Below are 24,836 nucleotides of genomic sequence, written 5' to 3'. Positions count from 1 at the left end.
GATGGGAGAGAACCTGAGCAAAGCAGCTCACATAAATTCAAATGAAAAGAAATTAAAATGTGACAAAACATTTTCTGATGGCAACAATGGTATGCTTGATGATTTGAAGGTGACACCTTTTTACGTGGCATGTTTTGGGAAAAAAAAAAAAAGAAAAAAAAATATATATATACATTGTTTTGAATGGCCTTTTAACATACAATAAGCAGCACTTCTCCCGGATGGCTTGGTTACAAGAAGCTATGCTAATTATCTTTCTGAAAGGCCACAATTCTGTTATATAAAATGAAATCTTTCCCTGCCAAGGAGCACATCGAATTCTATGGGGATTTTTGTAAGATAGACCCCGGGTGTGTAATGAGATTTACAAGTCTGAACCTTGCAGGGGTCTTAGAAACCAGAGATCTGTGCTGCTCAGAACACACCGGCCTACATGACGAACAAAAGTTGTTTTATTTGGACTTGTCTTTCTCTCTCTCTTTTTTTAAGGCTATTAAACAGGGTGATGCCAATACAGCTGTGGAAATGCAGGCTGTGCCCTATTTTGCCTTATGCATCATCAAGAAAATTGCCAGCTCAATTCTGATTCCAAAATCTTTATTGTGATGATGCAGCTAACAAAAGCCACAGCTTGATTTGCAAACACCACAAGGGGCCAGCGACAGGGCCAACTGGAAGGAAACACTGTTTTGAGCTTTGAGCCTTTTAACTGTCACTGAAGGAGAATACTCATTAACTGCTGGGCATATGGAACATCTCGATGTGGTCCTGCACATCTTCAGAGGCTTAACACTTAAGAGGCTCTTAGACCTCACTTGGTACACTCTCCCACATCACAGAAAGCAAGGGATCTCTCTCTCTCTCTCTCTCTCTCTCTCTCTCTCTCTCTCTCTCTCTCTCTCTCTCCACACACTCACATGTGCACTGCAATACATTAACACATATGACTGTTTCTTTATAAATTCTCCCAACATTCCATGAACTCACTTCTAAAGTAACTTCTCCACCAAATAAAAACAATAAATAAACTTCTACTTATATTAGTTCAAAATCTATATCCTTAGAACTCTCCCCAGTCAACCCCATCCCAAAATTTATAAGTAGACATTATACACACACACACACACACACACACACACACATACTTACATGCAATACATAATACATGTGCATGCACAGCTCTGGTGAGACACAAACTAATGTGCACAGCTAAGCTTTTTAGACTCTGGACATGTATAAGGTTGGGATGATGGACAGTAGGCTCTTCATAATGGTATAAAGAACTGGATGAAAAAGGAACATTAAGCTTTACTATTTTTCTTCTTGGAAGGGTTGAGGCTGCTGTGACGTTGCAAGTTTTCACGGCTGCTTGGGAGAGACCTTGAGTCAGAGATTAGAGAGCAAAGAACACAGGAAGAAGACTAAGGCAGAGGAACAAGGGAAGGAACCAACATGGGTATTACCGATGACCATGTGGACAACTGGTACTCAATCCTGCACTCATGTCGTCTCAGAGTTCCACTTGAAGGACAAGGGAGCTGGGCTGCTAAACCTCAGTCCAGTTTGTTGTGTGTGAGAAAAATCCTTTCACATTGGTACAAAGAGACTGGACCAACTGTATGTTGGTTCCCTCGGAAGCAGAGTCAAAGATTAAAAAACAGTCATTTATTTGGGAGGCCTTAGGGACAGCATTCGTCAGAGAGCAGGGACGATTCAGGGAGCGTGGTCAGCGCCTGCAGTGCTCATTTCCTAGCTCTTCCGGATTGCAACTTGACAAGGCACTGTCTCTATCCATAGCTCTAGACAGGCTTAAAGATACAGGCGTGAAGACTCCAGCAAAAGAAAGTCGTTCAAATTATGTGTGTGGGCACACATGCACAGACACGTAATCAAGGTTGAAGATGTGGGTTGATCATGGGTAAACTGCTAGGGGAACCTTCATTAAACAGCTCACCGACGTGGAATTCTGTATTTAGTGAAACACCCCTGTTGTCGGAGTAGTCACTCTGTGTCTACTCTAGTTCTCTTTTTGCCTGAGAAATGTTTATGTCACCCCGGGTGTGTAGGTATATAAAATATATAAGTAATTTAAGCATTTACCAATAATGAATCATAAAAATTTATTTGAAATCAGTTATTTGGAAAACGTATCATTTTACTATTTGAGGGCGCGTGTGTGTACACTTTGTGTTCACAAATGTGTACAAGCACTGGAGAGGCTCGAAGAGGGTGTTGGATGTCTTTCTCATTCACTCTTCATCTTATTGTTATTATTTCTTACTGAGACAGGGTTTCTCACTGAACCTGAAGCTCCTCACTGACTCAGCTAGACTGGCAGGCCAGCAAACCCTCAGAATCGTCCTGTGTCTGCCTCCTCAGCACTGGGATTACAGGAACATGCCACCATGCTAGGCTTTTTAAGGTGCTGGTCTCCAACTCAGGTCCTCATGCTTCTGTGGCAAGACTTTACAGATTAAACCATTCTCCAGTCCCACTTTAATATTTATGAAAGATTAATGTAAATTTGCATACTAATTAGATACATGTTATTTACTTTTTATATTAAAAATTAAATCTTGGCTAAATAGTTGGCTCTGGGGCTGGAGAGATGGCTCAACAGTTAAGAGCACTGACTGCTCTTCCAGAGGTCCTGAGTTCAATTCTCAGCAACCACATGGTGGCTCACAACCATCTGTAATAGGATCCAATGCGCTCTTCTGGTGTGTCTAAAGAGAGTGACACTGTACTCACATACATAAAAGTAAATAAATCTTTTAAAAAAATATTTGATTCTGAAGCAGTAGAAGATCCCCAACATTTTCAGAGATGATTAAGGTTTTGTAATTATCGACACTAAGAACATTGCTTGCCATAAATGTATAGTACAAAATGGCAGAAGTACATCTAGGACTATTTTATAAATTATTGGAAAACTATGTGTTAGTCTCAAGTCAAAATACATTGTGTGATTTTGTGTATGCCTGTGGAGTATATTTGTTAGTGTAGGTGCCTGAACATGTATATATGTGTGTGTGTATGTATGTATGTATGTGTATATATGTATGTGTATGTATGTATGTGTATGTATGTGCACATATATGTGTGTATGTACGTATGTGTATATGTGTGTATATATGTGTGTATGTATATATGTATGTATGTGTGTATATATGTATGTGTATATATGTATGTGTATGTATGTGCACATATATATGTGTGTATGTACATATGTATGTGTATATGTGTGTATGTATGCGTGTATGTATGTATATATATGGAGAGGGTGGCAGCAGACTGACATCTGTATCTTTCAAGGCCTCCACCTTTACTCTCTCTGAACAGAGTCTCTCTAAATGAATGTAAATCTCATCGATTTGGCTGGATTTGCTGGCCAACAAACCTCAGCAATCTACCTGTCTCTGCATCCAACTAACTCTGAAGTAACAAGACTCATTCAATACTTTTTAAAATTACATTCAAGCTAGCAATTCAGACATCAGTTTTTAAAACCAAATATTTGAGCACAATCCAGCACAAAGATGTACTAATTTGATACTGACAGGCAGAAGAATCGCAGTAGAAAACATTAAAAGTTTCTGTAAGAGTGGAGAATTCTATGTACAGAAAAACACCACAATTCATAACACTCTCATGAAGCATTCCCTAGCACGGCATGCTATGATGATTGAGCACTGTAAATTGTCATGTTGTATGTTCAGAATCAAAGCTACAGTAAAGTCTGAGGATGTATCACAAGTGACCAGCACCAGAAATATCCTGGATTCATTGCAAAATTTATTCTGAATTGATATTTGGTCATTATGCATCGAAAAACCTTTGATTGCTGCCAAATTTCTTGTAACCCCTCCATTCAGACCCCACTGGGGTTTTCTCCCACAGTTTAAGAAGGTGTGACCAAAGAAACAGATGATGTTTGACTGAGAGTGTATCTCAGAGGTAGGCTGTTTGTCCAGCATGCATAAAACCATGAGTTTGACACCTAGCCCCAAAAAGAAAAGAAAAAAAGTCACCTCATCCAGATTGTCAGTTTGCACAGATGCATGGAGGGCTAGCTAGGAAAGAGGCTGGATGAGCAGTGGTGGCGCACACCTTTAATCCCAGTACTTGGGAGGCAGAGACAGGCAGATTTCTGAGTTCGAGGCCAGCCTGGTCTACAGAGTAAGTTCCAGGACAGCCAGAGCTACACAGAGAAACCCTGTCTTGAAAACCCTAAAATAATAACAATAATAATAATAATAATAATAATAATAATAATAATAATAATTTATAAGCCTTATAAGATTTATAAGCCTTGGACAAGCTGGGCAGAATGAAGTAGAGAGAGCGTTACTTGCCCTACCTCTCTAGTACCAACCTATGGGGAAAAACTGAGATAATACATATGAAAATGAAAGTCCTTTAAAATGATAGTTATTGTCAACTTGACACAACCTAGAGTAGTCTGGGAAGAGGGATCCTCAATTGAGTAATTTCTCAGATCTGACCAGCCTTTGGTTATGTTTATAAGAGATCATCCTGATTGATGATTGATCTGGGAGGGGCCGGTCCACTATGGGTGGCACCATCCCTAAGCAAGTCAGTCTTTGCTACATAAGAAAGCTATCTGAGCATAAGCTAGAGAAAAGCTGACAAGCAGCATCTTTAAGGTTTCTGCTTTAGTGCCTGCTTTGGGCTCCTGCCCTGACTTCCCTCAGTACTGGCTCACCACCTGGAAGTGTAAGCCAGATCAACCATTTTTCCCACAAGCTGTTTTTGGTTAGAGTGTTTTATCACAACATCAGAGAAGCAACTGGGACAATCACTAGACAAAATATAAAATATGAAGCACAATGATGTATGCTCTTTTAAAACCCAAGTTTTAGTTCATGTTTTTGAGAAACTGTATTTCCTTTAACTTGAGACTTCCATCAGAAAAACAAAAACACCCAAAAAACAAAAAAACAAAGAGATTGAAGCTCATTTCCAGTCTTCTGTGAAGTCTCCTCTGTTGCTGTAATGAAAAGACAGCTGTGGAATTTGCTGATGACTCTGCTTGGATATAATGAGCTGCTGAGGACCTATGACTCCATCCCCGAGTTATCTCAAGTCTACAATGAAAGCTGCCTGGTGACAATTTCATAAAGAATCATCTTTGTGTCAGTGAACAAAAAACTAATTTTCAAAATAAACACCCTGTGATAGGTAAACAGGTCGCTCTGCTTCCTCTGCTTGCTGCTGGTCCTAGAAAAGATGTTTTGAAGAAATAGGTTGAGCGACATAATGAGAAGCCAGCGCCTGGCCTTCCTGACTCCATAGGCTTTTGCTAGGCAGAGAAATAATAGGTAATGTGTCATTTCAGACAGAGTTCTGCTTAACTTTGACCCTCCTCCTTTCCCCCGAGACAAAAAAAAAATTTCCATTCGTTCTATATAAGGAATACCACCAGTAGCATCAGGAGGACTCAGCCTCAGGAGGTGGCTATATCCTTTCAATCTGTTTTTGTTCTGTTTTGTTTTTCCCATGCTTGTCACTGAGTCAAGTGCATCACAATGCTAATATTTACTCCTCCTAACCATTCCTTTGGTTGGGTATTTTTATATCTCCCCTTTATGAAAACATTGAGCCACAGTAAGGCTCCTGTTCATTGCCACCTTCAAAGAAGAATTCTTGCACTGAAAGGCAACTTCTAGTTCAGGGTTGTCTCACGGTATTTAAATGTTCCTCCAGAACATTCCTTCCCTGAGAGCCTAGGCAAACCACCCTTAACCGCAAAAGAGTAATGACCTCAAGGCTCGATGTCAGGAAGGGTGCTGTCAACAGTACAAAAGGGAAGTACCTTCCCACGTCGGGCTTAATGGTTCTCTGTGATGAGTGTGTCCTCAGGACAGTCTGCATCCACCTGTCTAGTGTTGGCTTTTCCCATTGAGGTGGGGAAGCTTGGCTAAAGTGACACCTACAATTGACTGGAATACCAAGTCCTATGCCACCAACCACACCACACCTCCCTCATTTTTGAACAATCTTACTAAAACCCTTCACATTAGAGAAAGCAGTGCAATTAAAAAAAAAAATCTTGATTTTTACCTCCAAGAATAGGTAAATAGCCAGTCATAATGAAATAATGGCTACTAACTACTATTTATTAACATTTACTGCTCACTAAATTCACTCAAGACTTGGTCACCAGGTAAAGCATTTTGCATGTCTTATCTCAGTGAAAATTCACAACCCCTGTCTGGGTCCCTACACATGGGGAACCCAAATTGGAGCTGTGAATTAACATACCTAAGCTCACCTGCCTGTTTCTATTTGCCATAAGAACCTACTTAACCATGGTGCTCAATAATCAACATTTGAGATTACCTCATCTCTATGAAACGCTGGCACAGACAGTATTTCAAAATTCATTTTATGGCTCTAAGGTTAAGAGCTTGTGCTGCTCTTGCAGAAGGACCTGAGTTCAGTTTCCAGCTGAACTGAAATATGGTGGCTTAAAACCGCCTTTATCTTCAGGGGATCTGACACCTTCCTCAGTCCTCCATGGGTGTGGACACACATGCAAGTACACACATGCACACATACACACACACACACGGCTTATACCCACATAGACACAAACATCAATAAATTTGTTTAATTAAAATTTTATGGTTTTGGTTGGTTGGTTGGTTGGTTGGTTTGAGACAGGGTTTCTCTGTGTAGCCCTGGCTTTCCTGAAACTCACTTTGTAGACCAAGCTGGCTTCTAAGTCAAGAGATCCACCTGCCTCTGCCTCCCAACTGCTGGGACTAAAGGTGGGCACCAGCACTGCCTAGCAATTTTTAAAAATTTTTTATTTTACATGTATTTTGGTTGGCATATATATGTGTACATATGTGTGGTATGTTATTTCATATAGCTAGGAATCTACTGTATAAGTTTAAAATGACCATTTGCAATAGACTCATAACTACAGAAGGTATAAAAAAAATCTAAAATGCTAGCAATTATCTCACTTCGACAAGCAAACACTCTAAATTTGGGAACCTTATTAGCTTTAATTAAACCACATCTAATTCCAGTGGTGCAGATTTGTTTCTGGACCCACAGATTTCACAAAAATCTTGAAAAACCAAGTACTCCATAAATAGGACCGGAGGAGACTTTCAGCAAATAAATAGCACAACGGTGCATAAGACACATAGGAAATTTTCTGATTCATCCTGGGATGGCTACTATACCTTCACTTTCTTCAAAACTTGATTCTTTTGGTGGTTTCAGAATATCATCAGGATGTGGGACACAGAATCCATGGAAAGGGCCCAGGTCAAAGCATTCGTGTAGCAGGGGCAAGTTCACGCTGGAGCACACGCTCATGAACCCGACAGCCTTGCCTTCCACCTGGAACACGGGAACACAGCCGCCTGTCAGACTTCAGGTGCTGATTGTCACAAGGGCATCATAGCCCGTGGCTCACTGGTAGCTCTGGGAACACTCTGAGTTACTTAAGGGCGGAAGGCCAAGTAGTTCTGGTGTCTGTTACCAGGCATGGAACACACAACACACTCAAAGGCTCATCCAATAAGTGACCACTTTGGATGTAAGAGTTGGGAAGTAACTTAGGGGAGTGGTCAGAATGTTCTTAAGGAGGCACTACTGGAATGCTGCAGGTGAGCTCTGAGTGACTCTTTACCACCCCCCGCCCTTGCCCACCTATTCCACTCCCTCAGCCAGTTAGGGGGTTGGTGTTTGTGTGTGTGTGTCTGTGTGTCTGTGTGTGTGTGTTTGTGTCTGTGTCTCTGTGTATGTGTGTCTCTGTGTGTATGTGTTTGTGTCTGTGTGTGTGTGTCTGTGTCTCTGTGTGTGTTTGTGTCTGTGTGTGTCTGTGTCTCTGTGTGTGTTTGTGTCTGTGTGTGTCTGTGTCTGTGTGTGTTTGTGTCTGTGTCTCTGTGTGTATCTGTCTGTATCTGTGTGTGTCTGTGTGTGTGTGTCTCTGTGTGTGTATGTGTCTCTGTGTGTGTATGTGTGTGTCTCTGTGTATGTGTGTTTGTATCTATGTGTGTTTGTGTCTCTGTGTGTGTGTGTCTCTGTGTGTGTGTGTCTCTGTGTGTGTTTGTATCTATGTGTGTTTGTGTCTGTGTGTGTGTGTTTGTGTCTGTGTGTATGTGTGTATCTATGTGTGTTTGTATCTGTGTGTGTGTGTGTGTGTGTGTGTTTGAAGAGGGTGGTGAGCTAGTTTGCTTGCTTTTCTTTTTATTCATCCAGAAGCCCTGACCTTGGGCACCTTTCTCCCCCTGCCCTTCCCACACATCACAGACAGCTCTCGGTAAAGGAGGTTGTCCCTGAACCCATCAGATGAACTCCAACTTAGAGAGCAGTCACAAATTCAGGGCTCCTTGACCGAGAAAAATTCTGCATTGTCTCTTGAATTCACTTATTGAGCACTTGATTGGTCTGAGGGGAGGAGAAATGAAGAAAACTTGTTTGGTGGAAAACAGCTCAAGGAAGTCTGGCCCGATCTACAAACAAAAACCACTCAGCACGCTGAGACCTCTGCACCAGGTGCTGAAGCTCATGAAATGCTCACTGTGATTTTAATCTATGATTTTTGACATTTTTTAAAAGATAGATTTACTTATTTATTTAATATATGAGACCTATGTATACATATATGACCTAAGTGCCAGAAGAGGGCATCAGATCCCATTATAGATGGTTGTGAGCCACCATGTGGTTGCTGGGAATTGAAATCAGGACCTCTGGCAGAGCAGCCAATGAGAGCTCTTAACCAATGAGCCATCTCTCCAGCCTGGAGTTTTGGCATTTTTGAGGAGGAACAGAAGCTCCCAGGAAGCTGAGTGAGTGACTGGTTGACACAGCCTTTCTATTCAGGAAGTGGGCTTACCAGTACTGTGCATCACTCATTCCCAAACAGTTAGCACTGCCACACAAATGGCAGATGCTTTGACATCCTGAAACAGGAAAGCAAGTGGCAAGGGTGTTTGGATGGTATGGGAAAAGACAGTCTTCCTCCAAGATACCCTTGTGTGCTTGAAAAACAAATGGGAGATGCTCTTGATTCTCAAGCAATCTTTTATAAATGGATTTTTCTTGCATATTCTTTCCCTTACCGGACCCCTCCCCAAATGATACTTGCTATAAAAGGCAGATTTACACAGCTGTTTTATAAAGCTGTTGACACTTTAATGAAAGTCCAAAATAAACATTTTAATTTTTTCCCCAAATAACAAGTGATTGTTTGCCTTGTTTGTACTCCTGAACAAAGGCTGTGGAGCTGCAGTTGTCTGGCTTCTCTATAATTTCAGGCCCAAGACTCAGCAGACGCTGATTAACCAATCCATCTACCATATGTGCAGAAAGAGACGGCCAGCCTCACTCCCGGCAGGGAAAATTGGCATCCATCTTGGTTCACATGGAGATGTCCTTGTAATCTACAGCCGTGCTGGCGCAGCGAAACTTGCATGGCCTGAAATACCTTTTGCTGGCTTCACGGCGAGCTGCATGTGCATGATAAGAATGTATTATTTATAAGACCGCTGTTAGTAATGAGCCATTACACTAATGGCTCATTGTGTTGGGGATTTGATTTCAAATGGCATGGATCACACATTCTGATGAAAATGAGAAAAACATGTTTTGCCATTAGGAACAAAGATTTAGCATCTTCCAATTCCACAACCTGTTATATTCCCCATCTCTCGGCGAGGGTTGTAACAACTTTACAAAAGCCCACAATCAGAGACGGCTGCCGAGCAAGGGCTGATGGCGGACATGTCTGCTCGGTTCTTTGGGTTTCTTTCAAATGACTGCCTTGAGATAGACTATTCTGTGTGTGGGACGGCATAGGCATGTTGCTGTGTGTGTCACTTTACAGTGTGCGGAGACACTGGCTGCTGTTATCTATCGTTCAGAAGACAGAGCTGTTTCTTGCTGTCCAGGTCCTCTCACACTGGCGGACAAAACTGGAGGATTTTCTCTTCTTGTCTGTCCTTTGAGTCTTCATGATGACACAGAGAAGGTTTAGGTCACTGGAAAACCATCTGGGAGCTTGCCTTGTCTTTGCAAATAGGTCTAACTCACTGATACGTAATCGCTTTAACACTTTATAGCTCCACCCCCAAAGCCCCACAGTCAGGCATCCCTTTTGGGTGACCATATTTCACAATGAGAGGTTTTGTCCTTGTTGTGACCGTTACTGGCTTTGAGCCCCTTCTCTTGGTGCCAAGTCCACGGCTAACCTGGCAGGCTCTCTCCCGCCTGCAGGTCAGTGGTGCTTTCTCGGACCACTGCTGCCCTTGTCTTGGATGATGCCAAAACAGACGCTCTGCCCATCTGTCTCTAGGAGCCGCCTTGGCCTCCAACTGCCCTTCCTTGAAATCTCAGCTTGAAGTAAACACCAGATGTCAAAGTACAGTTATGACAAGGATCCTGCAGCAAAGTCACAGCTCAAAACTCATCCAAAGTAGCAAACAGAACAAAGAAAGTCCCCATAGCCAACAATTCTTTAACAAGTCAGTGATCTTCCTCCTAGCTCAAGCCACGCTCTCAAGAATTCTACGTCAACAGCTACTACTGTCCTACACTGGGTTGAGAAGAGGTACACTTGATGCTCTTTGTCCTGTCTCATCTGGTTAGTAGTAGTGGCTGCCCCAATATATGGTGTATGTTGGCAAATGCTGATTCAATATTGGGAAGAAACACCCAGATGTGTAGTGTTTGCCAATAGTAAAATAGTGTCATTGTGGTAGTTTTAAGTTGCCAACCGACGTCATCAAATGGGAAGTAGGGAAGAAGTAATGTGGCGGCATGCTATTAAATACTATGTCCACTAGATAAGACCACAGAAAATCTCCAAGAGCTACATACCACTGAAAGAAATCCAATTACGGCTGTTAAATATTATTTACCATAATTCCTTAGATGGTAATTTTATACAAGTGGCCTTTTTTGTTTGTTGTTGGAGAGAGGGTTGCATGTAGTCTATAGACTGACTGGCCTTGTGGCCATGGGTGACCTTGAACTTTTGATCCTTTTTTTTTTTTTTTTTGGTTTTTTGAGACAGGGTTTCTCTGTATAGCCCTGGCTGTCCTGGCTATCCTGGAACTCACTCTGTAGACCAGGCTGGCCTCGAACTCAGAGATCCGCCTGCCTCTGCCTCCCAAGTGCTGGAATTAAAGGCGTGCGCCACCATGCTGGGTTTATGTGGCAGGAACTCTATCCACTGACCTACATTCCCAGCCTTTATAAGGATTTGATGATGGCTATGTTTAGCAAATAGCTTGCAAGTTCCTGAGGATTTCACAACTAACACTCTTAAGCTAAACCAACCTGGCTCCAACATACCTTAGCTTGGGGGCCCCTTAAAGAGACAAGTCCATAACGACAGGTGGGAGGTATGCTGAAGTAGAAATTTCTGGATTCTTTAACAACTCAATTTTGTCAATTGATGCTTTCTGCACACTGTCTTGTGAGAGGGCATATGATGTTTTGCTGAAAACAGACACCTGAGAGGGCATGTGATATTCAGAAAGAATATAAATGGAACCCCACAAACAGTGAGAGGGTTGGCTTGCATTGCTACACTGTGCAATGCTTCAGTGGGCTTTGCTGGTTTCCATTGGTCTTCACTTCATAGAGAGAAATATGCCAAAAACTTTCTTGTGGTACTCCAGCTGATTCTGGCCGCTTCCTCTGACTCCTGCCAATTCAGAGGAGTCTTGCCATTTCTGCTGGATTGTACCACCACTACTGATGTTTATGTTTGGTGTTTGCTATTGAACTGGACTGCTGATATCCTGAAAGCAAAGAGTAGAATTGCCCCAAGGAACTACTTCTAAACAGTTCCACAACACCCTTTTTCTATTAACTGGGAGGTTGAAGCCTTTAAAAACCCTACTGTCGGTTTTGAGAAAAAAAAAATTAAGCCTACAGTGTGCATGGAGGGTAGGACCAGTATTTAACTTGAACCCCCAAAAGGCTTCAGACACAAGATGTGGCTCTATTCACAGTGATCTCCACCCAGATTTCTGTACCCAGGTCCTAATTCTTCCCTTGCATTTGATTGAAATCTGTGATCTCCTCTCAATGGAACATAAAGCCCATGGTGCTTGAGGCAGTGCAGGCTTTGGAAGAAACTGGGCTACACTCCTTCGCCTCCTTAGGGACTCCAACTTCACAGGGTCAGCACTGCCATTTCCAACCTGTTGCTTTGCTTGCTTGACATTCACACATGGAAAGTTCAAGAAACACACCAAGAAAAAGAACAAGGCAGAGCTCACTACGGCTACAGAAGACCACTTCCTCAAGTGATCTGGGACGGCACTAACATCCTAAATAAAACCAGAGAACTAAAAGACTTCTACAAACCATGGCTGTATTGAACAGGACGCAGACTGGAAAGGAAGATGAAAAGTCCTGATTCAGGTGCTGTGTGATTTGTTCCCTGCAGGTTTCAGTGGTTGGATAAAAACCCTGTTTTTCAAAATGGTGCTGCTTAGGTCCGAATGCTTCCTGACCCTTCCTTTTGTCATTAGCCTAGAGCAGACTGAGAACATGTGAAACCAAGTCTTTGAAAGACCAGGAAAAATTTTAAATATATAAAATAAATTAAACTAAAATCTTCAATGTAATCTCTCAGATTCTAGTTTTTAGGGCTAGTGCCCATCTTCAGGGATACATACCCATGTGTGTCTCACTTCATCCCACCCTTCCCCAGAGTATTCCACTGCTGAGTTAGTGAAGAAAGCCAGCAACCAGGCCACACACCAGAATCATGTAGGGGGCTTTCAATACTTAATGATTCAGAGAGTGACAGCACACACCTATACTCTGAACTATTTGGTAAACTGAGGCAGGAGAATGGCTTATGCCCAAGAGTTGGAATCCAGCTTAGGCAATGATCCTATTTGGCTGTTTTGCTTGTGAGCTTAGCCTTTAATGGCTGCACCGGGTCTATTCCATGTAAGATATAACACACTTACTAAAGCAAAGAAACAAAAAACTGGGCCCCTCCCTCAAAAGATCAATGTGATTGGCCCAAGTTTATCTTGGACACCAGGATTTAAAAATTGATATAATTCATTTACTACAAGCTAACTTTTCACAAATGTACAAGCAACTCAGTGGCTTTTAGTATATCATAAAATCGTATAACCATTAATTAGGTAATGCTATAGATTTTATGCACACGGCTCCAAAGAAAAACCAAGAACACCCCTCCCCCCATATTCCCTAATTTCCTTCTTGCTACACAAGATTTGCCTAGTCTGAGCTTTTAGATATATGTTATTATACAATATGTGGTCTCTATGCCTGGCTTCATTCCAGAACGTTGTCCAATGTGTTGTGACATCCATCACTACTCCATTCCCTTCAATTTCCTAATAATATTCCACTATCGGTATATTATATCTGTTCAGCCAGTCATCAGTAGATACACAGTTGGGTGGTGTTCATCTGTGGGATGTTATAAATAATACCGCCATGGATATTTGTGGGAAGCCTGGGTGGAAATGTGTTCCCTTCTCAGCACTGGTCACTTGTTAGCTGAGGCACCTCCTTTTGGCTTGAACAGGTCCAGAAACTGAGTATTTGAGTTTCCACAAATAAAGTAACTAACTTGTTTCTGTAGCTTCTCCCTCCCATCTCCATGGACCCCACTTACCTGACACTCTTTACTTTATCACTCCCTGGCTACTCCAGCAAAATAGCCAACTTCAGATCAAAATGAAGAATTTTTCAATCTCTTTCCCACTCTTCCCAATTCTGAACACTAAAAGAAGGGACTCCTTGTACTCTACCATGGATCTGAACTCTACTCAGAGCCCCCACCATGCTGCTGTCTGTCTATGACAGTAATAACTGTTCTAATAGATAAATAAATCAATAAATTTTGTCACAAAGGACGACCCACCTCCATATGTCCTTAAGTTCCAAACCCAAACCTTCATTATTTATTATTATTGTTGGTGGTGGTGTTGGTGGTGGTGTTATTGCTACCACCATCCTACTAGGAGTAAAATTGTCTCACTGCAGTTTTTGTTGCTGTTGTGTTTTGTTTTCTTTTTGAAACAAAGTAACATACCTAGATTGGTTTTGCACTTGGGATCCTCCTGGCTCCGTCTCCTGGGTAACAAGGATTACAGATGTGCACCAATATGACTGGTCTCACTGTCCTTTTGAATTACATTTCCCAAATGCCTAATGAAACTGACATCTTCAGATTCGGAAGGACTTCTTCTCATGCACCTGCACCAACTGAAGGTTTCTGTATCTTTTTCGGGAGGGGTGTCAATCAAGTCCTTTGCCCACATCTAATTTAGAGTATTTGTCTCTTCATCGCTTTAAGAAGGATGACGGTGACATGAAGTTGGCAGAGTCTGAATGCCTCCCAGAAGAGTCTCACAGTCACCTCATCTGTGAAGCCTGATGTGGAAGCAAGCCTCAAGCTGCTCCTCTTATTACAGAGAATATTTGATTTCAAGTTTCAAGAAAAGTAATATTCTTTAAGATATCACACAAGTTTCATCAAATAAGAAGTGAGTGTATAAAAAATGAATCCCTAAAAATACCACCCAGAAGCAAAATTGCAAATTCCAATCTTTTAATGCTTTTCAATCCACTGGCACAGAAATCTCTTTTAAGATCAAATTCAAATATTCATTTGAAAATTTCAAAAAACATAATTATGATTCTAATAATGAACAGGATGGGTGGGGGATCCAGGGGCTCTATTGAATTCATGTTTGCTAATTATTCTTTTTAAAGAGGTTTTAGATTTTTTAATTTACTGTAGTAAATATTACATGTGTGTGTGAGGTGGGACACATTTGCCAAGCTGCACAGACAGAGCTCAAAGAGCAACTCTGTGGTGGAGCTGGCTCTCCTTCCATTTTCATGGCTTCCCAGGGTTAAACTCCGGTCACTGGACTTACAGGGCAAGTGCCATCTCAGCAGCTCATGTTTGTCATACTACATGTAAATGACATGCCCAAAGCTTCATTCAGGCTCTTCCCCATCACCTCTCCTCCTGGCATCCCAGCCCTCACTCTGGAAGTTGAGTTGTGCAGTTATAGTGGGTATAAGATCCACCCTGGATGTGTATGATAACCACTTCAGGACCAACAGAAGGTTCTCCAGTTCCTTAATATAAAATGCAAGTCCCTCATGCAGCAACATCACCCTGCAACTTAGAGGAAAGCAGGCCCCTGCCTCTCCCAACAGAACTCCTAGGTCAGCAATGTCTGTGTGGGGCCCTGCTCACCAAGGCTTCTGTCCTCAGACCAAAAAGGACTTCCCAGCAAGCTCAAGTGTGAGGACCATTGCTTCCAGACACCTTCCTCCTGCTGCCATGTGCGTATATGAAAAGACTCCACCCCTGTGGTCCCATTTTGTCACCAGACACTCCCTAAAACATCTGTCCTTGTTCATTCTCTGTTGCAGGGATGAAATACTAACTAAAAGCAACTTGTGGGAGGAGGAATAAGTGGCTGAGTTGGCTGATAGGTTACAGCCCATCATGGAGGGATGCTAAGCCAGGAAGTGAAGCAGAGACCATGGTGGAATGATGCTCACTGGATTGTCCTCTTTCTAACCTTGCCTTTTAGAGAACCCAGGACCATCTGAGATGGGCCCTCTCCCATCAATCACCAATCAAGAAAACACCCCAATAGACATGTCCACAGGCCAATCTGATGAAGACAGTTCCTCAATTAAGTTTCCTTCTTCCCAAATAATTCCAGTTTATGGCAAGTTGATTAAAAAAACACAAACCAAACCAGCATAGTCTCTATTGCACCAAAGTCTCAACTAAAGTCAATTTCTCCCTACCACCCAACAGACCCCATGAATAGCAGTTTCAACTCTTAAGAATACTGAAGCATTGGGCTGGAGAGATGGCTCAGCCATTAAAGGCTAGGCTCACAACTAAGAATAAATAAGAATAGTGAAGTGTATTCAGTGACACAAAGTAACAGGTGATTCTGCTGTGTTCAGGAAGGCCTGTTTGTGAAGATTCAACATCAAGTACCTACCTCTATGCATTTAATCTCAGCTATCAGAATCCCACCCAGCAAATCAGGGTGGGGCCTCCTCTAGAAGACAGGAAGCCAAGGTGTGCAGATGAGGGAGGTATGCCCATGTGAACTTCTCAAGAGTGAGTAGACAATGAAGAGGTGGTTATAAGACTCTCAAGTGTGCTTACACTAGCTATCTGGGGCCTCCGGTTGAGCTGAACACACTAAGGCTAGCTGGACTAATCATCTCTCTCCTCTGTCTTGAGGAATGCAGTCCTTGGGGTTTCCCAGTTCTACATCGAAAAAAAAATGTGAGTTCTTTCTTTTGGTCCCCAAAGACCAAAGTGAGAGTAGGCCTACAACACTCCCCTTCTTAGAAAAACTAGAAACTCCAAGTGTTATGTACATATTCTTAATTTTAGCATTTCTCACTAATTCAACTAAATTTAAACATATATAACATGGATCAAATCATGAATGAACACTGGACAAATACAAATTGAGAGACTCTCTACAAAAGAACTCTCCTGTGTTGGTGGAAGACATTCCTGTTTTGGGAAAAGTAATGGTTAGGGAGCTGTTTCCAATTTAAGGACTAAAGAGACAGGACACTGAATACAACAAATGGCCTGGGCTTTTACATACAAGACACTGCCAGGACTGTCAGTGAAACCTGACTGAGGTCTGCAGATGAGCCACTGGGATTGCTAGACTTTGACCATCATACTGTAGTTACCAGCTTTGTAGAGAAAACACACATTTGGCATGAGTGGAGCATTACACCTACAACTTACTTTCACATGATTCTAAATAAATATATAGACATGTCCATGGATGGAGATAGAGAGAGGATAAAAGGGAGATGAGCGACAGATAAATAGATGATAGATAGATAGATAGATAGATAGATGACGGATAGATGTTAGAGAAAGTAATCAAGAGAATGATAAAATAAGGAAAAAACTCTGATATCTAGGGAATTTATACCTATAAGTATTTGGTGAGTGTCAAGTTCCATCAAAACAACTTCAAAAAAGTAAAATAAAGTCACTTTCCAAATCAAACAAAGTCTTCCTGACAGCAGAAGACTAATGTCTAAACTCTGGTCTCTTGACATTGTGGGATGTCCAGAAATCTTCCATATTCCTCTCTGTGGGATCTTATCCTTTCCCCAATCTCTAGTCAATATTTCTAGAGACAAGTAAAGAATCCACGGTAGTCTGGTCACTTTGGATATCCTCACAAATGGTTAACTCTGGAAAGAATACAGAAGCTGGCCTGGCATCACCTAGAACGGTAAGCAGGAGGGCAGGATATCTAATCATACTGTGAACCCTGAGATTGTATACTAGAAAACCCATCTCTAGTTGTGGTGTGGCTCAGCCCTTGGCACACACCTTTAATTGGAGAGCTTTCTGTTTTTTTATAAACAAGATTAAATAAAGTCAACCATGGGTCAAGAGATGGAGCAAGCAACCAGTTGACAGGGAGTGAACATAGGAAAAAAAACAGAGAGAGTGAGAGGAAGTCAGGAGGACAGATAGAGAGATGCACAGGAAGTAGAAAGGAGGGACATTCAGTTGGAAGGGTTACTGGCTTTTTCCTTCCAGGATATCCATTGAAAATGAAGGTCAGCTGGGTGCTTTCTCTGCCTTTCTGAGCTAGGAGGCTTTCACCCTAGCATCTGGCTCCTGAGTCTTCATTTGGTAAAATCAAACAATCAGGATTTTTGTTTTAAAAACAAAAGCTGAGCACATCAGCTCCACGGGTGCTCAGCAAGCCAGGGCAGCATGGTTCATTCCTCTCATTTCTTTCACTATGTCCCCAGGAAGATCCGTCACCAACCTCACACACCACAGCATGATGGTCTTCATCTTGGGCCTCGATTAGTTCGGCCAAGAAGTATTCGCCATAAATTTCCTTCAGAGTGTTGTCGTAGTGCATAAATATTGGCATGAGATCATCATGGTCTTCTACCCTGTGTAACAGAAAGCCTTCAGTTTAGGGTTTGTTCCATCCACTGCATTCCTTCAACAGAGCACCTACTGTGTTCCGCCCCAATGGCTGATACTGTCATAAGCAAAAGTATAATATACTTCAATAATGTCAAATATCTCAAATAACACTATGTTCCTTGAGATGAAGTGTGACAGTGACCAAGAGGGGAAGAAGGAGGGTCATATGGGCAGAGGGGTCAGCATGGCTGGAGAATGGGAAGCAGGGCAGCATCTGCCAGGAACCAAAGGACAGTTGAGGACAGCAGTTGGCAAATGTGTTCTAAGGATCATTACTTCTATGACATTATCCCACAGGCCCTGTCCTTCTTTTTAATTTTTTAAACATTGTGTGTGTGTGTGTGTGTGTGTGTGTGTGTGTAAGGGGGGGAGGGAGGGAGAGAGAGAGAGGGGGAGAGGGAGAGGGAGAGGGAGAGAGAGAGAGAGACCACAGAACACATGTACAGGTTAGAAGACAGCTTGCAGGAATTGGTCTTTCCTTCATATGGGTTCCAGGGTTAGAACTCTAGTCACCAGGCTTGATAGTGCATGCCTTTGGCTGCTGAACCATCTCACGGGCCCTACTTGCCCTTCTTATGTGCTTCTATTCTGAGACAGCTTTATACTTCCTATGAGGGAGACTCGCTATGAAGGTAATGAAGGCCTGCTCACTATTCTGGAGACACACACCTTGACTTCCATTCTCGGGACATTTTACAATGAATTATCTTGACCCTACTTAAGGAAGCAGGGAGTAGGCTTACTATCACACAGTGATGTGCTCTTGGATTCCACCCTTTTCTTCTTTTCAGCATTCTTTTGAGAATATTTAGTGTTGTATTTTACCTGTCTATGATCCAATATCATGTTCCTGATACAGAAAAAACAATTCTAACTTCACATTAGTTCCCCCAGTGTATTCTTGTTGGGAACTGCACTAGTCCCAAGTTCAGGCAGGCAAAAAATGTTGGGGCCCAAGCTCGAGTCCCTGTTCCGGCACCAATAATGTCTCGGCCTGAGCAAAATGTTGAGGCCCGGGCTGCCCCGCCTTTGGCAGCTACTGTATCCCGGTCCAAGCTGCCGCTCTGGTCTGAGGGTCAAGAGAGAGAGTGAGGACGGTTTCGAGGAATGGAGACCAGACAGAGTGTGTTTCAATCCTGTTTATTCTTCAGTCTCTCTTCTTCTCTCCAAGTCCCAAGTCTTGAGTTCCTAGTGCCTAGTTCCTAGTCCCTAGTGCCTCCAAGTTCCAAGTTACTTCTTCCAAGTGCCCTGCTACCTGTCTTCTCTCTGTTGTGTCTGGTTCTGTTCTGTGTCTCCCTAATGTCTGATGTGTCTCTCTCCAGTATGTCTGCTGTGTCTGATTCTGATCTGTTCTGTCTCTGCCTTTTATATGTCTCACTTCTAAGCCACACCTTTTGGTCACACCTTTAATCATGCCCTTAGGTCTTGTCTCTAAATCTGATCTCTACACTTCTAAGTCATACTCTTAAGTCACACACCTTTAATCTCACACACCTTTAATCTCACTCATCTTTAATCTCAAGGTATCTAAACCAAGATTATCAGAGTGTGCTCAGCTGTTGTAGGCTATTGTAATCCAAGTCACATGTCAGGGTATATGGCTCAAGATGGCTGCAAAGCTGATAGCCGCTTTCTGCTAAAAGTCGGCCCCCAACATATTCTGACAGACCTTTATTTTCTCTACGCTTTTCATTTATTACTCTGTCATCTCCACCACCCCATTTTATCGTCTAGTGTGTTCTCTTTGTGGCTAATACTAGCTCCATCTACTGAGGGATCCAGATGTGTCTAAGGCCCAGGGCTTTACTCCATCTTCTCCGCTGCTGTGTTTCTCAAGGCAACAGCAGGAGGCAGGCAGGGCCCCTTCCTGTTCAGATGGAGGAAAGCAAGGCTACCAGTGATGATGAGAACACTTGCCTGAGACCACAGAGCTACAGCAGAGCCTGAGACGAGCTCCGACTGACAAAAGCCTGCCTTCCCCAGCTCTGAAGCTCACAGTGCCATTCAAAATGGCATTCTCTGTGGCACGCTTTTAGAAAACCAGTAGCAAAATGTAAAAACACTTGAGAGATGTGTGCTTGGCTCAGTGACCAATGTTCATTTTCCAACCAGACAGATCACAACTCCTCCCATCCTCAATATAACAAACTCCAGTTGGTCATAGCTGACCTTCCCAAATTTGGAGTCTGAAGGGTATCTTTACCCAGACTCCAGGATGAAATTGTTATCTCTAGAAACACAGGCTCAATTGCTGGAATACTTTAGTCAGGCATACATACATACATACATACATACATACATACACACATACACACATACACACATACACACATACACAAACACACACACATTCCAAGTATCTTGATGAAACTAATATATTTAAAAAAAAAAAAAACAAAGACAGTGTAAAACCTCACAAATGAACTGGAGATATGAATGGGTCACTTGCCTGGTATGCATAATCTCCACCACCACCTGGGCTACAAAGCAATACTCTGTCTCAAAACAAAACACCAGCTGAATGTGGTGGTGCACACCATTCATCTCAGCACTCAAGAGACAAAGGCAAGCTGAGCTCTGTGAGTTCAAGGTCAGCCTGGACTACATAGTGAGCTCCAGGTCAACCAGGAATACATAGGGAGACCCTGACTCATAAAAACAAACCAGACACCAACTTAGATCTCAAAGCCAAGAAGAGAGCTATACCAAATACCAAATAGTCAAAAATACCAAAAGAAAAGGCACACATAGTATCTAGAAGATGAACCCCGGTCAACATAACTTGCAGAGTCCCCATGAACAGCTGCCACTGAGGACGTAGCTCATCGTAAAACAAAACAAAACAATGAGCAAAGAACCTGTTCTAGGTGCTCTCCTTGCATGCTACAATTACATACTAAAGGTTCAGAAAGGCACTATGATTAAAAAAAAAAAAACAAAAACACTTAACTTTGCTTATGCACTTCTCCAAACTGGCCCACCATACCCGTGGTTCCCTAAACTTCCCTCCTCTTCCTGTGGATGAAGACAAAAGGCTGCACTGTTCATTATCCAGGGGACACCCATTGTTATCCTAGGTGTAGTTAACTGTCAACACTCTGAAAGGCTGGAAGGCAGTGGTTCCTATCTCGGCAGCCAGACTCTTCTTCCTTTTACTATCACCCGGGCTCTTACGTCATGGTCACTGGCAGTCTTATTCCCTCCCATCAGTGCATCAAGTGGGACTCCCAGGTGTGAGGCTCCAACAGGGAGCCAAAAGCAAACACCAACTGTGTGTTTAGAATAAGACTGCAGTTCAGATGCTGCCCTAGACTTTGCCCACGTATTTCTGGGTATATATTATCACTTTGAGAATTATCAGTGGTCATCTTGGCCAGGTATAGTGAAGCTCCACCATAAATCCACTGAAGGCTTGTTAGGTGCTCTTTTGAAAAGATGAGGGGGGGGAGGGAGAGAGAGACAGAGAGAGGCAGGGGGAGGGAGACAGAGAGACAGAGAGAGGCAGGAGAGGGAAAGAGAAAGACAGAGAGACAGAGAGAGGCGGGGGAGGGAGGGAGGGAAGGAGGGAGAGAGAGAGAGAGAAAGAGGGAGAGAGAGAGAGAGAGAGAGAGAGAGAGAGAGAGAGAGAGAACACTACAGCATAGTACCCAAAGCATGAACTAGAATGCCAGCCCACCTTGGCTGGACACTGAATCTGTCACCTGTGACTTTGTGCCAAAGATGCAGTATTCTATCTCTGAACTACAGCCACTGTCACATGAAGATACAGTTGAGTATGAATCATACTGTAATTACTATGCAGGTAGTCAGAACCAGTAAGAACCACTGGAGAATACCCATAATCAGCAGGCAGAGGAGGAGAGGTGTTTGTTTGTTGTTCCAGAAGGCTGATTCACCACCCTGACATCCCACTGGCAGGTATAACCAATGCTGCTCCAGCCATGATCTTACAGCTCTGCTTCGCTTATCTCTAGCATTCACTTAACAATGCTTGCAAGCTCCTCGCTGTTTCTGAGTGAGTGCGGGGCCCTTGCCTCCTCTATGTCAACCATCTCAACCATGTGTGAGCTGCTAGACACTCTGGTCTTAGAAAGGCTCCTTGCCCCTATGCTTCTTGCCTCTATGTGAATCCAGACTCCGCCCACTTGTCTATTCCAGCATCTTTCAAGGCTACCTCTACCATGCACCCTCCATCAACACTTCCTTCAAGCTCCTCTTCCAAAAAAAACCGAACACTGGAGTCATCACTGGAGATACAGTGTCTAGTTATAGTATTGATGTATTTTGAGCAAAATGTGGCATCTTAATAACCAAGGCACAAGTTTTGGGCACATAAAATTCTAGGACAGCTCTGAATGGTGTTGCAGCAGTGACAGGCAATAAGGTCCAGATCCTTACTTTATGTTGACCTTCCCAAGTGACTCCATTGACAGCTCTGAGGAGAAGTGATTACTAGTTCCAGGGGGTACCTTTGAAAATCTGAACCTACAGTACTACACTCCCCCCCCCCCCCATAACCCTTCTACTTCACCTTCTGCCACTCCCTACTGAGAAGCCTGCAAAGGTACTTCACTGCCAAGACTTAATTTTCTCATTTACAAAAGGAGTGGGGTAAGAATCCTGGGAGCATGCAATGAGGTGCCACAAAGCTGTGCTCCCTGCACCATGGCAGCTTCTCAGCAAGTGTTTGTTCTCTGTGTGAGGCCACAAACCCTCAGCAAAAAAGAATCTAGAACACTCTATTCACTTCCCTCTTAACCTGCAAAAAGAGGCTCCTCTCCACAAGAGGCTTTTTTTTTTCTGTAAAAAAAAAAAAAAAAAAATCCTTGATTATACTGTTCTGAAAAATAATACTCTAAAGTAAGAAAGTAGTCTCTAGTTCCATTTTAGAGCATTTTACCAAAAGTTAATGTTGTACCAATGCATATTAACATATGTTATTTTACATGACTGAAAAAAATAATATTCTAGCTGTTTTTAAGTGGTGTGGTGGTTTGAATAAGAATGGGCCCATAGATTCACATATTTGAATGCTGAGTCAAGTCACTAGGGAGTGGCACTACTTGAGAAGGATTAGGGGGTGTGGCCTTTTTGGAATAGATGTGTCACTGTGGGTTTGGAAGTTTGAAACTGGCATGGAAATTTCAAAAAGCTCACACCATGCTCAGTGTTGCAGTCTCTGCCTGTAGCTCTCAGCTACTCTCCAGAACCATGCCTGCCATGCCTGCCACCATGCTACATACCATGATGATAAAGGACTAAGCCTTTGAAATGAGAAGCAAGCCCCCAATTAACCACTTTCCTTTTTAAGAATCACCATGGTCATGGTGTCTCTTTACAGCAATAGAGCAATAATTAAAGCAAGGGGATTAAGACAGCAATCGTCTAAGAAAGTTATTGAATACAATGAATACAAAATATTACTCTAGCCAAGAGTATGAACCCAGAGTCCAAACTAAACCTTGAAATCAGTGCACTGTTCAACCTTCCTCAGAGAAGCTTCTTATAGTAGATGGCAATTAACATAGAAACACACAACTGGTCCACGTACAGAGGATAGCTGACAACAGAATGCTCAGCCCCAAATGGAATGTCTATATTGTATCTCTTCCCTTGAAGCTCAGGGATCTCTGTGGAAGTGGTGTCAAAAATAGTGTAAAAGCCAGAGGGGCTAGGTGACTTCAAGGGAGCAGCGTTTTCCAGACACAAGACAAATGTATGCATCAACTCACGCAGATTGTGAGGGCATGTGGAAGACCTGCACAAAGTTTGCCAGACCAAAATCCCAGCATGGGAGAGGGGAAGTGGGCACAAAGTCTCAGCCTAGCTGAGGAGCTTGCTACACTCAACTGCAGCTGGGAGGTGGGGTATATCAGTTTTCTTCAATGAGGAAGTCACCACACCCAGGTGTAGTCAGCCAACACAAACTAGACCAAATAGAGGGGGAGGGGACGGGAAGGGAGAGGGGAGAGGGGAGAGGGGAGAGGGGAGAGGGGAGAGGGGAGAGGGGAGAGGGGAGAGGGGAGAGGGGAGAGGGGAGAGGGGAGAGGGGAGAGGGGAGAGGGGAGAGGAGAGAGGGGAGAGGGGAGAGGGGAGAGGGGAGAGGGGAGAGGGGAGAGGGGAGAGGGGAGAGGGGAGAGGGGAGAGGGGAGAGGGGAGAGGGGAGAGGGGAGAGGGGAGAGGGGAGAGGGAGAAGGAGAATACAAGTACAAGTTGGGTGAGAGTTACAGGAGAGGAATGGATATGATCGAAATAGATTATGTGAAATTCTCAAAGAATAAATGAAAACATTGTTTTAAAGTTTGAGGTTGAATATGGTGGAGTATGACTTTAAGGCCAGCACAGGGTAGGATGTGGGGACAGCAGGCAGATTTCTATTAATTCAAAGCCACCCTGGTCTACATAGTGAGTTTCAGGACAGCCAATGCTACATAGTGAATTTCTGTCTCAAAAACAAAACAGAAGAAAATAGAAAAAAAATAGTTTGAGTTGGTGATGTTAACTGCATTGATGTACATAAATTTGATCATTACATAGTATATATTTATATATGTACTTAATTTGTGGCCCCCAATTTTCATGAGTGTGTATATGTATGTGTGTGTTTGTAAATGTTTCATACAGTGAAGAAGCACATATTCATAATCTTAAACTAAAAAAAAAAAAAAAACCAGTCAATATTAAAATCAGGAATAAAGATCTGGAGAGACAGCGAGCCCTAAGCCTAGCCATGAACCTCGCATTGCACACTAACAAAGCTGTCCAGAATCAGACCTTGATACCAACTCTCCTGGGAAAAGACGAGAAG

At 42.8% G+C, this 24,836-nt stretch overlaps 1 protein-coding gene across 5 annotated transcripts in view; it reads right to left on the bottom strand.

The window, feature by feature from the left end:
• The window catches only part of Cfap61 (cilia and flagella associated protein 61), a 272,260-nt gene that overhangs the window by 219,450 nt on the left and 27,974 nt on the right, over positions 1-24,836 (bottom strand). For all 5 annotated transcript variants that reach the window (XM_076929907.1, XM_076929906.1, XM_076929908.1 and 2 more), the window contains 2 exons: positions 17,859-17,991; positions 7,221-7,380 (listed from right to left, as the gene is read on the bottom strand). In XM_076929907.1, the coding sequence (XP_076786022.1) occupies positions 7,221-7,380; positions 17,859-17,991 (293 nt within the window). The remainder of the gene's footprint in view (positions 1-7,220; positions 7,381-17,858; positions 17,992-24,836) is intronic.

This window comes from Arvicanthis niloticus, chromosome 2, assembly GCF_011762505.2.
Source record: "Arvicanthis niloticus isolate mArvNil1 chromosome 2, mArvNil1.pat.X, whole genome shotgun sequence".
NCBI classification, from domain to species: Eukaryota; Metazoa; Chordata; class Mammalia; order Rodentia; family Muridae; genus Arvicanthis; species Arvicanthis niloticus.
This window is presented reverse-complemented; position numbering and strand designations above follow the sequence as displayed.